This window comes from Pygoscelis adeliae, unplaced genomic scaffold (genome assembly GCF_000699105.1).
Source record: "Pygoscelis adeliae isolate BGI_AS28 unplaced genomic scaffold, ASM69910v1 Scaffold100, whole genome shotgun sequence".
NCBI classification, from domain to species: Eukaryota; Metazoa; Chordata; class Aves; order Sphenisciformes; family Spheniscidae; genus Pygoscelis; species Pygoscelis adeliae.
In genome coordinates, this window is record NW_008824034.1 from 3,009,042 (window position 1) to 3,025,578 (window position 16,537).

At 37.8% G+C, this 16,537-nt stretch overlaps 1 protein-coding gene across 1 annotated transcript in view; it reads left to right on the forward strand.

Annotated features, from left to right (window-relative positions):
- Window positions 1–16,537, forward strand: part of TBC1D8B (TBC1 domain family, member 8B (with GRAM domain)) — a 30,052-nt gene that overhangs the window by 4,655 nt on the left and 8,860 nt on the right. Inside the window, exons 3-12 of the mRNA XM_009331369.1 lie at window positions 1,590–1,708; window positions 2,343–2,568; window positions 3,519–3,759; window positions 5,224–5,431; window positions 7,022–7,189; window positions 8,522–8,671; window positions 11,559–11,709; window positions 13,123–13,337; window positions 13,779–13,896; window positions 14,603–14,888. Of these exons, the coding sequence (XP_009329644.1) occupies window positions 1,590–1,708; window positions 2,343–2,568; window positions 3,519–3,759; window positions 5,224–5,431; window positions 7,022–7,189; window positions 8,522–8,671; window positions 11,559–11,709; window positions 13,123–13,337; window positions 13,779–13,896; window positions 14,603–14,888 (1,882 nt within the window). The remainder of the gene's footprint in view (window positions 1–1,589; window positions 1,709–2,342; window positions 2,569–3,518; window positions 3,760–5,223; window positions 5,432–7,021; window positions 7,190–8,521; window positions 8,672–11,558; window positions 11,710–13,122; window positions 13,338–13,778; window positions 13,897–14,602; window positions 14,889–16,537) is intronic.

A 16,537-nucleotide genomic window follows, 5' to 3' on the forward strand; every position in this document is an offset into this window, starting at 1 on the left:
TTCCCTCTCCCTGTCTCCCTCCATCTGAGGGGCAGCCACCTGTCTTTAAAGAACTCAGTATTGAATTTGCTGGACCTCTACTGTTGTTTCACTAGTATCATCTCTGCTTATTACCTATTACCACGTGCATAATTTGTAATTGAGTATGTGAAAAGAATAAGATGAATTATCGTAAGCATTTTGAAGTTGGCCTACCACATTTCTCTAATTATAAAAGTAACTAGTGGCTAAGAGTGTTCCTTTGTATTTAAAGTAAACCAGTAATCTAAATGTATTTCTGGAATGTTCAGGTGAGATAGGTTTTTCTTTGCTATAAAGTTGCAATGACATTCACCATATAGTAGGTGATAGCTCCCTGAAACCTAGATTAAAAAGCAGTGTAAAGTAAATAAATTAACAAGGTTGGCTTCTCTCCAAGGTGTTTGAAAATGCAGTATTTATATTTTTGGAACATTGAATTTTATCTTGGCTCTATGGTTTCTACATTCCTTACGGTTATTGATAACAGTTTTTTTTAAGATACTCCTCCTTTTGCACGTATGTAATGAAAGGAAAGAAAACAGTCCTTATTCCTGTGTGTTTGAGTCCCTGAGGGTCCAGAAGAAAAAAATAACTAATTCTTGTGGTGCCAAATGTTGTTTGAAGGATCGTTCAGCTTGTATGAATCAGTGAGCCTTTTCCTGCATCAGGAGTTAGTTCTGGTATATGTTTTCCATATGGGGTGCAGCTGTGCTTTTTTCCTCTTGTAGAAGCCTGCAACTGCATGAAAGCAATGCGTTTGGAATTACAGCATAGGCAGAACTTTATTGTAGGTAGGATGACATTGTTTCCTGAACGGTGGTTGCCTAAGCTTTAGCGTGGTTAGAAATGTCATTAAATTGTGACTTGATAAAGAATGAGATAAAACCATGACCTACACTGAGCACAAGTACGTAGCAATTGGTTGATTATTGTAAGCAGCATAAATGGTTATTTCAAGTATCCAAAGAGAAATCTTTGCTACCTTCCTGGTTACGATGATGTATTCTTTACATCCTTACACATGGTAGAAGGGATTTTGCACAGCAGGTTTAAGTCTTGGAGTTCTACTCTGGAAACTGTTGTGGGCCGGTGATCACAGCTGAGGATATCAAAGGCCCAGATTTCATTTTCTTCTTAGTCTCATGAATTGGATCTCACATTTCCCACCTTCTAGACTATTAGACTGGGAGTGTTCTAGCGATGCTCTGCCATCCATGTTGGGGAGGTACTGCTGAGCTGAAGGAACTGTCAGTCCAGGTCAGGCTTCAGCACTGAGCCACACAATGTTGACAAAGCTGTGATGCTTCTGGATGTAAAGGCTAGAAATATAGCTGCATAAAGGGCTTGAAAGATAAAAACACAGCAGCGCACATTTTTGAGGTACACCAAATACATTTTTAGCATACACAAGAGCTGGACAATAAATTTGAGACTTGTGATTGGGACTTGTATATCTAAATTACTCTGTGATTCGGGAATTTACTAAGTATTCTCTTGATTAATATTTTTAGTGAAATGATTAAAGTCTGTTCTAATTTTAAGTAATACTAACTTTCTCTTTCAATCAGGATCCAGCAGAGAAGAAATAACAGAACACTGGGACTGGTTAGAACACAATGTTATGAAGACTTTATCAGTATTTGATTCAAATGAAGATATTACGAGCTTTGTCCAGGGAAAGATAAGAGTAAGTAACAGGCATGTGACATAATTGGGGAAGGCTAAGTATTTTTTAGCTCTAAACGTACACGAATAACATGTCCTCTTTAGAATATCAAAGGACAGCATCGTAATGCTACATACTTCTGATTGAGTAGTATGTGGCTGTTAACTTCAACACACTCCATTGTTCCTGTTTATCTGCCCCACAGTTTAAGTAAGGTTGTTTGACATAAACTCTTCTTGGTAAATGATACACCGATGCCTTTAGACAGTGGTCTAAAACTGTTGATAAATTATTTCACAACAATTTTAATAATGCCTGGGAAGTACATGGTATATTTTTGTGGAGGTGCAACAGTTCACTTTATGTATACTAAATATTTAGCCCAGGAATTCTTGTGATTAAGTGAGGAAAATATATCTATTTCAGAAGAGGAGACCTGGGAATGTGTGTCTTGCCTAAGTTGTGTGGAAAACTTGGTGGATGAGTCTGAAATAGCACATTTGATTTGTGACCTGTGTTTTGATCCTCAGACTATTCTTCCTGTTCTAAAACTTACTGTCCTGCTAGGAGAATGCTATGCTGTATGGATGCAGGTGCATATATGACACCCACCCACATGGATGCGTATATAAATTAACTGGTTCTTTTGTTTTAGGGTTTGATTGCTGAAGAGGGAAAAGGTTCGTTTGTAAAAGAAGACGATCCTGAGAAGTTTCGTGAAGGTCTTATGAAGTTTGAAAAGTGTTTTGGATTACCAGAGCAGGAGAAGTTGGTTACCTATTACTCATGCAGTTATTGGAAGGGCAGAGTGCCCTGTCAAGGGTGGCTTTATCTTAGTACCAACTTCCTTAGCTTTTACTCATTTTTGCTGGGAGCAGAAAGTAAGTAAGCCTTGATACTAAGCCTAGTCCCTTCACATTTTACTGTTTATCTCTCAGATTTGGGAGAATTCTTCCTATGTCCTAAGGGGGCTCTTTTGCCATGTGAGCAGATGTCAACACAGAATAGAAAAAACTGCAAATGTAAAATACTTTATGGAAATGAATACATTTGGGTAACTTACTACACAATGTCCATTAGTTTTCTTCCTCTACATAAGCTTGTAGAAGGCAGAGAGAAGGCAGACCTGTTGCAGTTGACTCTAACTAAAAGTTGTCCATCATCTTTAGTTCATGCTGCATATTAATTCAATCTGTGAGGATTACAGTTATTTCTTCACACACAGACTTAATATTTCACATGGGTGCACTATGCACTGGTGATAATTGCACATATCTTTTTTTTCCTGTGTAACATTAGTTTGAAATGCCCAAACAAGTGCCTCTAATAGTGTGAGTTATGACTGTATTTATGTGAAAACTAGAAAGCATAAAGAAAGTAGGCTCCCTTCTAAGCTAATTTTCATTTGTATTGGGAAATGTCATAGCTAATGGGCATGGTTCCTCTAAATGCCAATACATGATTGATTTACTTTAAGAAGCCCTATTGGTAAACTGTTAAAGTGGGATAGCTTATATGATGGTGTTTGTTTCCAATTTGCAGTTTCACATGAGAGCGAAGAAAAGGTGGTGTAAGCTTGTATTTTCATACATGGTGTGTCTTTAATGTTTTTCTTTCTATAAAATTCTTTCTAATGGAATTATTTTATAGGAATTGTGAGGATAGTGGTTTTTGTGCTTGTGAGTTTGTAGCCCTTTCCAAGTGTGTTATCATTTAACTATATTGCTTAATTATATTTTATCAGTACTGTTGACTACTACTTTTCTTTTTTTAATACAAGGGCAGCAGCTAATGAGAAGTTGCTCACATCTGCTTATATTTGTATTTTCAGTAAAACTTATTATCTCCTGGGATGAAATATCAAAACTTGAGAAGACTTCCAATGTGATTCTGACAGAGAGCATTCATGTGTGCTCCCGTGGGGAAGATCACTATTTTTCCATGTTTTTGCACATTAGTGAAACATTCCTTCTCATGGAACAGCTGGCAAACTATGCTGTTAGGAGACTTTTTGACAAGGAGACATTTGAAAATGACCTAGTCCTTCATGACCCTCTGCAGATCACCAAGAGGTAATATATTACTTAGAGTCTATCTGCTCTGGGCCCAGAACTTTTTTAGGCAAAGGAGAAGAGAATCCTTGTCTCAAGGAGATATGTAAATGTCAGCAGAGCTGGTGTTCTCTTAAACAAGTGTCTCATTAAAATTTGGGATCAAAGCAATGTGAGGCATTGTAATTTGTTACTTTGCAGTATCAAAAGTCTATATGAAGGCAGGAAGTGATCAAACCCTCAGAGCTGGTTTTCAACCATTGGGTTTATAGTAGTTTGAATTTTTAAAAGGCATTCTAACAGCTGCATTTAGGATTAGAAAATTAAGAATGAAGCCGCAGTGTCTGCAAAGAGACCTGATGATGAGGAAGGATAAGGTGGAGAAGAAATCATTTAATAAACATGTGTAAATAATAACTGTGTGACTTTTCTGCCACTGGAGATGGCTGATAAAATCAATGAGTTGCAGATGTGTGCATGGCTTTCCTTACTTACTACAGTATTTTAGGCAGTGGGAAAGATGTAAGTAACCTGATGGTTAGGGTCCTTCCTTCTCAAGGAAGGTGTGTGATTATTCCTTGTAGTAATTTTATGATTTCTTTTCAGTTCTGGTTTCTGTTGAAGCAAATGTTGCCTTTTCCTCAGAGACCTGTCCAAATTCTCACTCAAATGTTCAGATTTTGATCTGTGGACCACAGCTATTTACTGTGAAAAGTAACCAGGAAAAGCAAGTCTGTTGTTAGGTAATTTAAATTCACATAAACGGACTAAATCTTTGTTAGATAATGTCACCTATCTGCAAATCAGAAATTATGATAAAGCATTTTTCTGATAATTGTTCCTACTTAAAGCTCCATGCACCTGTGATTTAAGAAAAAAAAAAGCTATTTAGTTTTTTAGTACACTGATAATGAAACCTGTTTTAGGTTGTGTTTCCTGGGTAATTGATACCTCAGTTTGGTAGCAATGCTGGAAAAGGATGTTGCTCTACAACCAAAACATTGTTTCTGGCTGCAGTTACCTGTGAAGAATTAGCCCATGGCAGATGTCTACAATATGTGCTACATTTCTAGCTAATTAACCCTCTGTCAAGTCAAAACTTGTTTTAGGTTTAAATGGACTATTCTGATGGGTGGGGAAACACAGCAGATTAGGCTATTAGTACATTTTTCTGCACTACCTGTAGGCCCTGATTCAGCAGAGTGCTTTACTGTGTAAGAACGTGCTTGAATCTATTCCTGTTTAGTGAAGTATTTAAGTATTTTGTTAAGCGGGTGTATATAGATAGGTGTGGTCCTGCTCTTTGTTGCCTCCTCAAGCAAAACATTGAACCCTCCAGATTGACCCCATGGATTATGGGAGAGCATGATGTTTTACTGTCTTTTCCCAAGGTATTTTTGACTTTTGTATTTGTAAAGACATTTTAAACTTATTTAATTTTTCTTTTCTCTCTCCTACCCTGTTTTTGTTTTGTTTTTAATCTAGAGGCCTAGAGAGCCGTGCCCACAGTGAGCAGTTTAGTGCATTCTTCAGGCTACCCAAAGAAGAGACCATGAAGGAAGTTCATGAGTGCTTCTTATGGGTTCCTTTCAGTCATTACAACACCCATGGGAAAATGTGCATTTCAGAAAACTACATCTGCTTTGCTAGCCAAGATGGCAGCCTGTGCAGTGTAATCATTCCATTAAGAGAGGTAATGCAAACTACAAGTCAGAGCCAGTTATACCAGAAGTTTTGCACTTGTGTAGTTTAATGCCAGTTTAGCAGATTTTAATTGGAATCTGCTTACTTTACATGATGTCATACATTTCCCCCTACCTTGGGTACTGCATGTAGGAATTCTGTTTGTAGGTTTCTAGAACTGCTTTCATGATTCAGCTCTATTCCCTGTATCCTCTTTACTTTTCTATTTACTCTGATTTCTGTAGCTGGGTACAGAATCCAAATTTTTTAATACTTTTTTTTTTTAAATGAAAAAGCTTATGCTTAATTCTTAAAGTTGAGTTAATGAGAGATTCTCAAGATAAAAAGTAAAGAATTGGAGAGGGTGGAGGATCTTGAAGAATAGTAATCGCTCTGCTGTGTTTCTTAGCTCAGTAGCGCGATTCTTTTTGCAGCAGTTGAGCAGTGCTGTCTGTTCAAAAGTCTGTAGGAAAATCCATTGACAGTTGTCGGTGAACAACTATCAATGCCATTACAGCTGATAGTCTCAACAGACTGAATAAGGACCATATTGTAAAGGACATAGCATTCATATTTCTATAGAGTACTATAGCTAGACTGTGGAATAACTTCTAGAAAAAAAAAACCCTTCTCCATCCCTCTCTTGACTTCATGGGGTCTGGGACATTGCCACATTTCAGTCTTCCAGTGTTAAAAGCTTTTCATCAGCACCCAGACATATGTTACAATAGCCTAAAAAATTAACCAGGTTCTGTGATTGCTCTACATACTCTGGTGTACGTACTGCCTGACATAAGGCACCTGACGTAGGGGGGTGAGCTGAGCTAATTTCAGCCATACACTTGGTGTTCCCCACCCAGGTAAAGCAATTTATTTGATCGTCTATAAATAGTCCTGCAAATGATAGAGAATTCCATAACCTGTGAAAAACAAGAAGAGGCTGTGTTAGAGGAGCTGACTCTAGATTTATTCTTGTGGATTGTCAGGCCCTCACTGTTTGTTCTACAGCAATGCAGAGTCACTTTATTTCAGTGGTCTTTCATTCTTTACCTATAACAATTTACAAGCATCAGCAATGGCAGTCAGTCTAGCTACTCATAATTGTCTCACTTGTACTTGCATTATTAAAGTGTATTAACTGCTCTAATCTGTAACTGTTCTATCATGGCAATTATAATCAGCTCCAGCTGTCATGTGTTATCACAGCTGTCTTTGAAAGGGTATTCTCAGTGGAAATTCATTCTTGTGAAACTTGTTTCATTTAATTACTTGCAAAAGCCATGTTTTGTCTGCTTTCGGAGGGTAGGAAGAAAAGTAACAGCTTCAGCAGGTAGAAGGAGGCAAAATTTTCGAATAAGCTTAGCACTCACAGCGGGGAAAATCTTTTCAAAGATTTTTGGTACTCTGTTGAAAATTTATTGCATAATAGCTCCAGACCACTGAGCTTAAAAGTAGTGAGTTTGCTATTTGTGTTACTAATTCTGCTTGTGGGGTGCTTCATACTACTGTGTCATGTACACGTGTATTTTTAATAGGTTTTCTCTTTTAGAAGTAAGCTGGTAAAATTTCTTGCCTAATTTATGTGTCTTTGCTTCCATAGGTCACAGGGGTGGATAAGGCAGATCCAGCCAACAGAGGAGTCAGCATTAGTACCAAAGGAAAAACAGCTTTTCGTTTCACGGAGGTTAGAGATTTCGAACAGCTTGTGGCAAAGCTCAGAATGAAATGCAATGCAACTTCAAGTCCACAACACATCATAAATACAGAGGTAGCTGCTCTGCTAATTCTAATTTCTTAGTACCTGTTCCTAGGAATAAGGTTGTGTAGTCTTACTAAGAGTTTATGTATTGTTGTCAATGTTTTGCTGTGTAATGCAACACATTTATATTTAAGCCTGAACCTAGACACAAGTTGGGTAACAATGTCTGTTCTACCTCTAGATTTCAAGTAAATCTTTTTTTTTCCCTCTTTAAAAAATCATGTTCCCATCTCTTGCCTTAAGACCCTTCACATTAAATCAAAAGTCCACCAGTCTGATGTAAAATTATGTGTAGCTGTGTTGGTTTTTGCCAGCTGACTATTTGACTCAGGAAGTGGATGGAATGATTGTAAGGTTGTTTCTAGATGTGAAGAAATCTGTATGTGTAGTTTCATGCATGAGAAATAAGAAAGCAATGACAAAACATCCTTAACAAGCATTACTTATTATAGTTGCTGTACCTCTTCCCTGAAGATTTTCCCCTGGAAAAAAATTAAATAGATTCAGCTGGAGCAGGCTCTAAAGTGAGTTGTAAGAGTGGAGAAGCATACAAATAAATACCCTTTGGTAGAAAATGATCAGTATATCAGCAAAATCTCTAGTTTGAGATTTTGATTCTTAAGGGTTAAAAGGCAGAAATGAGTAATAAAAGCAAGATAGTTTGATATCAGCAGAAATGCTCAGCTGATAAGAGTACAGTACAGCCTTGGGAGACCTGAGTGGTAAGATCTGCTGATCAAGGGCATTCCCTTTTAGATTACCTTATTTCAGGTTGTATCTGCATTATATTGACATACCATGCTAAGTCATGTACCTCCAGTTTTAAGGTGTGGAAAAATAAATAATATGTGCCCATATGAAAGAGAATGTGTTAAACAATGGTGCCACTGTGAATGCATTCTGTTTTGGGTTCTTTTACTTTATTTTCCATCAGGTTTTGAAAAACAATCCAGGTTCTAATGCGGGTTTTTAAATGCTCTCAGCATTTCTGTATAGTTCAGTATATGGCTCCATTTAATTTAATGTTTTTATTTTTACTTCAGTGGTGATGGATGGTCAGGCCTCCCTACCTATTACAGTTCACATTATGAATATTTGTCCTTTCATAATTAAGTTTTTGGCTGTAGAGATGGATTTTTTTCCAAGTCCAGCGTCCTGAAAGCCCAGCTGTGCGGAGCAGGGGTTGCTGTTTTTCATTTATTTTGGAAGTCTGTATCTGGTACCTGTAACTTAATATCATAAACAATGATGGTTTAGAAGCAAAACGGTTTCTGGTATCAGTGCTGCTTCTTGAAGGATTGTTTGGCATTTATAACTACCACTGCTCAATTTTTTTTCAAGGTTGCAGCTAGTTCTGCCTCTGACAGTCCCAAGGATTTTGATGCAGGACCGTCAAAGATGGGTCAGAGAGATAATAGCAAAACTGTCAGTACAGAAGCCCTAATGACTGTCTACCATCCTCAAGATGCTGAGAATCTAGACTCTAAAATGGTAAGGGATAAAATGGCCAACAGTTTTTGGAATCTAATTGGAAAGGACTGAAGTATATTCAAAATGTATTCCAGCAAGGCTGCTGATTTCCTCTGGGGCTTTGCCAATTTTCTTTCATCTGCATTTTCTGTATTTGGAGTCCACAGGGTGCTTCTTCATGGCTCCATTCAATTTTCTGCTCATCTTGTTTAATAATGATATGCTTTATCTTCATGGAGATAATTCCTTCTGCTCTTCCACCCCTCAGGGAAGAGTTGGCTGTTTGTTTTATGATAGTGAACATGTTTCGTTTCTATCTGAATTGTCAAGATACAAAGTCACTACAAATGCTTTGGGAGCAAGGAGAATGTTATCAAGAAATTGACTTAATTTCTTCCTTGCTTCATTCTTTTGCAGTTCTGTCTAACAAAGTTATGCTCTGGAGAATGTTTCTTCAATTGTTTTTGCAGTAGGACATCCTATTTTTGCTTCTCCATAGTGGGTACAAGAAGACAAAAAGGTTTTATTTTAAAATTAAGTCTTTCAGCAGAACTGGGTAAATTAAGATACGGAATTTTTGATATTAGAAATATCAGAAAATAAACACCCTTTGGGCAGGAGAAAAGGCAATCCAGATTTTTAAGTTCTGCTTTTTATAGTATGTTGAACAAAAGTGGACAAAATCTACTTTTCCTTTCAGCACCTTTAATTGCTTTAACAATGTTAAATTTTACTGCTGCATGCGCAGAAAATGTAGTGGCAATGTTCACCCTGTCTCAGCCCTGGAGCCTCGCATGAGTTGGAGCACCTGATCACCAGTTGCTTTGCTTCAGAGAAATTTAATTGCTTTTTAGGTGCATAATCAATAGTTTATTAGTGATCTTGTACTTTACAAAGTATCTATTTCACTGTTTCTACTATCTCTACCTCCTTCTACTCTGCGGGTAAAATGCCTGTAACTTCAGTTTTGTCTGAATAGGGAATTTTTGCCAGTTTTCATTTTGTGAAGCGGGTTTAACTTACATGGCTGGTCCTACTGAAGTTCAGATGCATACACTGTTATCTTCTATGTTGACAGAAATTGCTAGTGTGTAAAAACGTTCTATCTGGTTGATAAATATTTGATTAAACGTAAAACCTGTATGGGCATAAGTGTTTTCAGCTGTTAGTTCCCCTCCTTAATCCAACTAGACTTCATTCTCCTGCAAATTTTCCTGATTGTTGATTCTCTCCTAGTGCTATTTGGAGCTCATGTAAATAAACTGAGGAAAGACTGAGAAACTGTGGGAGTATAAGGACACTGATGTCATGCCATCTCTCTGTGTGCTTTCCACCATTTGTAGCCATTCTGTTCCAAATCTGTCAACTAATGTAATGCAACAAAGCATAATGAACCAAAAAAAGGAAGCAACCTGTTTGCCTGTTGAGTTTCTGTGGGATATTATTCCATCTGTAGCAGAGTTAGTACATTTTTATTGTGGTTAGCAAAGAACAGTTCATAGACATGTTGAAATCAAAATATGTTAATTTATCAGAGTAATTAAGCAGGTGTCTGTGACAGTGAGTTGACTTTGCAAAGAATCACTTGCTTGATTTCATTGCGCTATCATGGCCAAATACTTTTTCTCATAGTTTGTTTGCTAGAGCTCTCAAATTAGCACAGAGAAACCTGCCACCACATGTAAGCAATCTGAACCTTCTATTTTTCCCTGTTGTCTTTTCTACTGCTTCATTCAATTTCATCTTCTTTCCTTCTATTGATTTACCCTTTACCAAGAAAATGTTACTCTCTTTATCACAAAGCAGCAACAAAAAATGGGATATTTTAAAATTGGCCCAAGTAACAGTAAGCAGATTTGTTTGTATGTATGTATTGTACAAACATATATATGTATATTTATATGGAAATAGCTGAAAAAGAATCTTACAAGAGGAAGTTTTAATGTACCTCTGATTTTTTGCCATGGGAATTATATAAAATGGTGAATTTTCTTATCCATTATGCTGGCAATGCATTTTTGGAATGCCTCAGGAGAACTGTGATGGCAGAATTTGTCTGCACAGTTGCACCTTGCACTGGTTAGCTGTCTTACTGCTTTATCACTGTTCATTGACTCCCTTTAAGTCCCTAGTACTTCGTGGTCCTTTGATAATAATGTAGGTTTTGCTGATGTGGTGTCAAAGTTGCAAATGGTTCAATCTAGAGGTAACAAATAGGGCTGTCTAGCTATTGATTTTTTTTAAAAAAGATAAGTTTAGCAGAATAGCGAACAATAAAACATAACAAATAGATGGTGATGACTTAATTTAAAATGAAAATCCAGCTTGCATACAGTTATTGCTGTTTACGGGTTGGAATCATTCTCAAGTGGAAAGTGAGGAAAAAATTGAACTTAGGAGTGGCTTGAAAAAGGTGAAAGGGAGTGATTGTTTGCTGTCTTAATACAACAAGGGTGCTTCAAGTGAAGTTAGAAGGCGGCAGGTCTGTCTGTCTGTTGCCTCTGCTGAGGATGTGCCTGTGCTTCTATTTGCTGGGGAATGGAGGAGGATTTTGCAGATGTTTGCTTGACCTTACTGTCCTGTGGCACTTGCTGTTGGTTTCTGTCAGATGGGATACTGGATTAGATTTACCTTTTGTCTGATCTGGTATAGACATTCTTGTAATAACATACTTTAAAGAATAGTAGGTCATGTAGGAGATGGCATTGTATGCCAACTTTATACTACGCACAGGTTAGATTTTGCTCTGATTTGCATCAGCATTCATTTAACATATCAATATGGATGCCAATGCTGTCATTTCCAGTTTATATGAATATATCTGAGAGCAAAATTTGGTTCTGTTCTCTGAAACTTGAGGAAAAATCTTCCAGTATACTTAGTGCTTGTCGTCTTCTGCTTTTCCTAGTTGAAAGAAAAAATGAAAGAACAGTCCTGGAACATCCTCTTTGTCGAACGGGGACATGGTGTCAGTATGTTTCGAACAAAGAAGACTCGAGACCTAGTTGTAAGAGGAATCCCGGAGGCATTAAGAGGAGAGCTCTGGCTGCTCTTCTCAGGTATTGCATAGCAAGTATAATTGATTCATTTTGTGGACTCTACTGTATGGATGTTGTAGTTACTGACTGAACGTAGTCTGACAAAAAATGCTCTTACTTCAGGCAATTTATCCAAATCTTTCCAAAGAAGGACACTTCAGAAAAAAAAAAAGAGGAACAGGATAATTTTGTCTATTATTTTGTTTTGCATTGATTCAAACTAAACCTGCATCTGCTTCTTTTACAACAAAGTCGACTGAAAAATAACGATAAGAATACATGCTGTTCCAGGGGACAATCAGTTTCAGCAAAGCCTCTTTACTTGATAAAAAGAAGAGCATGTTTGTGGGGCTGTGTTTCAATTGTTTTGATTTAAACTTTCTGAGATGATAGCGTTACCAGACACAAAAGAAAAAAAAAATGTTTTCCTGGCAGAGAATTTGGCCCCAGTTGTTGGCAGCTCTTTGCTATATGCTGTTGTTTGGTTTAAAGAGTGAGATGTACAGGAATTGTGGACTCTCTTACACATATGGGATCTCTTGCCAAAGCTCTGAATGTGCTTTTGTGGCTTTCTTCTGTAGAACACAGCTGTGTCAGAGCACTGAACTTGAGGAAATGGAGGCCCAGGGAATTAAGACACTGCTTTACACCACCTCTGTGCGCTTTCTATTCCCGTTCACTGAAACACTTAGGAAAGCAGCAGCCGCTGACTTGATCAGGGTCATACAGGAATCCTGTATCAGATTCAGAAAATGAGCTGCAGATTTTGAGGAGCCACCCAGGACCTTATCTGCTAGCTGTACTCACTGTGTTCCCCTGGGCAAAGCTTTCTGCTGTTCTGGAGGATCTGTTTATCATAACAAATGTATTTTATACTCTTCATTCAGCCTACTGTATGGTAGTTCCTTCTGAGGACAAGTGAACATGGATTTATCTTTGCTAGTGTTCTTTGAGCATTTACGTAGGCATTTATGCTTCTGTTACCAGACCGATATCTCTGTCTTGGAAAGTGTTGACATAAAAGTTATGGAATTAATTAGGTAAATATCAATCCTTTGCCTAGTTTTTCTAATCTGTTTCCAGCTCTACAAACGGAAAGTTGTTGTGTTTGCCAGAAAACTTGGGCAAAATTGTAGGTGAAAGGAAGTTCCCCGCCTGCCCCCCCCAATGAAACAAAAAAGTCAGTAAAAAATCAACTTGATAAAGGAAAGTGACTTAGATTTCCTCCAAGCCTTATTTTATTTCGCTTTTCTGTTTTCATTTCAGAGTAATTCCATTAATTTCAGTAGAATTACTCTGATACATTACTGCAGTAACATCTGGAGATTCATGAGGTACCTCAGTAGTCACCAAAAATTTTTATAGAAATTGCAGACAATCATGTAGATACTTTACTGTTGTCCTCTAATACTGTGCAATACAATGTGTTGGCAGGTGCTGTAAATGATATGGCATCCAACCCTGGTTATTACACTGAGTTGGTGGAAAAGTCCTTAGGAACGTGCACTTTAGCTACTGATGAAATTGAACGAGATTTACGTCGCTCCTTACCTGAGCATCCTGCTTTTCAAAGTGACACAGGAATTTCTGCACTCAGGAGAGTTCTTACAGCTTATGCATACAGGAATCCCCAGATTGGATATTGTCAGGTACAGCAGTTTTGAGACTCTTAGTGTTGGTTGTCTAAATATTAGCTTATGATGGCACCTCATAAAATCAATCACGTAAGTATGTAATGGTTTCTTGCTCAGTGGTTCACTTACTTTGCTTATGTCATCCCACTATGTTACATGAGTTTTTACATTGTACTTGAATTTGTTGATAAATGTTGTCATGTCCACTTCATATATGCCTTTGCATTCTTACTAGACTTTTAGCACTTAAATATATTTTTATGAGTTTAAATACTATGCTCTGTATTTAATAATATAGAGGTAAAAGTCTTATACTGGGTATGGCTGTAGGTTATCCTAGCACTCTAGAAATGTGCTGTAAAGTGCTTTCAGAAATATAAATTTTAACAAATGACAACAGTTGTGTTTTCACCATCTTTCCTCGTAAATGCTTCCTTTCCTGTTTAAATGTTACAGGCAATGAATATTTTGACATCAGTACTTCTGCTCTATGCTAAAGAGGAGGAAGCATTCTGGCTTTTGGTTGCTGTGTGTGAAAGGATGCTACCCGATTATTTCAATCGTCGAATCATTGGTAACATCCATCTGTCTCTTTATCTGTCTAGAATTGAATATAAATGATCATTCATTAAGAACAAATGTAAGGAATGAGCTGAATGCTAAACAGTGGAGAGAAACTGTTGCATTTGGTTCAGTATTGTGAAGCAGAAAATGGAAGTTACAGAGAACATCCCAAGACTCCTCCTTAAGCAGGAGTGGATATGATTTTCAAATATTGTCATTATTCTAGGCATAACTACTCAGGAAGTAGTCAATTAGACTATTATACTGTTCTTTTGGAATTATAACTGCAATTCATACTATCTATTTGAAATATAGTCAGGTTAAATAAAGGAAGAAGTTACTCCAGGTACAGACTTACTCTTTGATCTCATACTCAGTACTTGCAGGTGTATATGCTAGAAGAAAATTGGACATGAAGTTTCTCTCTAACTGTAGAGAGCATGTATTGGCTGTCAGGAGAATCACTGGAAGTAGCCACATACCCACAAAAGTGCTAACACTCTTTACAGCATGCAGCAAGGCTCTGGACCCCTGCACAGAGTGCATAGCTTCCAGCATAGGGAACGAAGCCAGTGGTTCCATGCAGCTAGGCCTGTGTTTGCTTTTACAACAAAGTTGCATTAGGAAAGGGGCTTGATTTCTGGCCGGTGCTCTGAGAAAAGTATGCTTCTCTGTATTAAGACTTGGGTGGTGGTTTTGTTATCCTTTCCCTGCAGGTGCCTTGGTAGATCAGGCAGTGTTTGAGGAGCTCATCAGGGTTCATCTGCCTCAGTTGACAGACCACATGACGGACATGACTTTTTTCTCCTCGGTCTCTCTCTCCTGGTTCCTTACCCTTTTTATCAGTGTGCTGCCTATTGAAAGTGCAGTCAATGTGGTGGACTGTTTCTTCTATGATGGAATAAAGGCAATCTTGCAGCTGGGTCTTGCAGTGCTGGAATACAACATGGAGAAGTTGCTGACTTGTAAGGATGATGCAGAAGCAGTCACTGTACTCAACAGGTATCAGTGTAACTTTTATTCTTATGGGCTGCATAGGAGCTGTTATAATTTCCAAATAGATAAGTCATTCTGGGGCAGCTGAGAAGACATCTGGCTAAGACTTCCAAAGGCTTCAAGGGAATTAAGTGTTCATATTGGGCCAAAATTCTGGAAGGGGTGGCAGGAAAACGTGCCTGGATCCTCTGAAAATCCCATCCTCCATTAAAGTTCTTCTAAAACCATTGCCATTTTGTGTATTTTAAAGTAAAAGCAGTGTGTTTTGCCTGGAATTTATGTTACTTACAGAAGGTGGCTTTCCTTAATGATGAGGTAATCTAGAGCGCGCTAAGACTGTTCCAAACAGTTTGGGCATCAACTTACCGACAACGCATTCTACAGCTCAGTTCTTGTAGTTTACACTACTGGCTCCTCTGCTGCTAATGGCTTAAAATAGAAATAAGACAAAAAAATTACCATGAGGACAATCATGACCAGATGTTTGTTCTATATTAGCATTTGAAGAATAAACTCAAATATGCAACATAAAGTGCATTTTAAACTGATGAATTGCAAGCAAAACTTGCACAGTTTTTGCTTCACTGCCTACCTAAATTCTGTTGTTTCTGCTGTGATTGTGTATTGTGGAGTATTAAAACAGCAAAATGACTTTACTATAGGAATCACGAAGTTACGACTGTTAAGAACTGATAATAAGAATTTTCTTTTAGTGAGACTTTTAAATGTTGCATGTTTGAATAGGGTAGGAGCTACAGAATTAATGAGGAAAATGTAATTTTTATTATAAGAGACCATGCAGCCTGGTATTTATTGTAAAATCTAGCTGTACTCATTTAAATGTTTAACACTTAAAAAAACTAACAGTAAGACCACATTCACCCAGTTTAAATGTACTACAATTTAAAATCTAGAAGTGTGGTGGTATTTTAATTTCTACTTGAACCAAACAAGCTGCTGTTTCCACTTGACACCCAAGATTTTGATGATTATTATGAACTCTTTTTGAACTCTTGCTTTCAACATTTTATCTGGCTGAAACACTTCTGTTGCACAGTTACTCCAGCCTGCAGCATGCTGGTATATTTAAAAAATGATTACAGTAGTTGGCCTCTCCTCAAGAAAAAGGAAGCTATCAGTCCGTAGATACGTGTTCCTTGATGTTGGCAAAGGAATTGGCCAGCCTCCATAATGGATCTGTTTAGGCTGGTTATGTAGGTATGATGAATAGGTGCAGATCAGGCATGTCTTGGTTTATGCATCTGAGGGAATTAAGATTGCCTTGGTCACAGTTCAGGACAAGCCTCTTTTCCTCCCTCCCAGTTATGTAGTACAACCTCGCTAGATGGATTAGAGAACCAGGGGAATGTCGAGGGGAACGCCGAGTGGAAGGGACCTTGGCAAGTCTCTAGTCTAACTTCCCAGTCAAAAGAGGATTACCGCTAGCACTAGATGACATCAGCCCTGTTATTGTCTAGCTGGGTCTTAAAGAGTCCAAGGCTCTACAACCTTCTCTGGATAGCCAGTTCCCATGTTTGTGTATCTTTGTTACTATTACAACATATTTGTGCTACTCATGCTGATATTCTTTGCTATTCCCCATTCTCTGCACACTTTTTCTTCAGTAGATGCTGATGTTATTGTTTGGTTGTGTT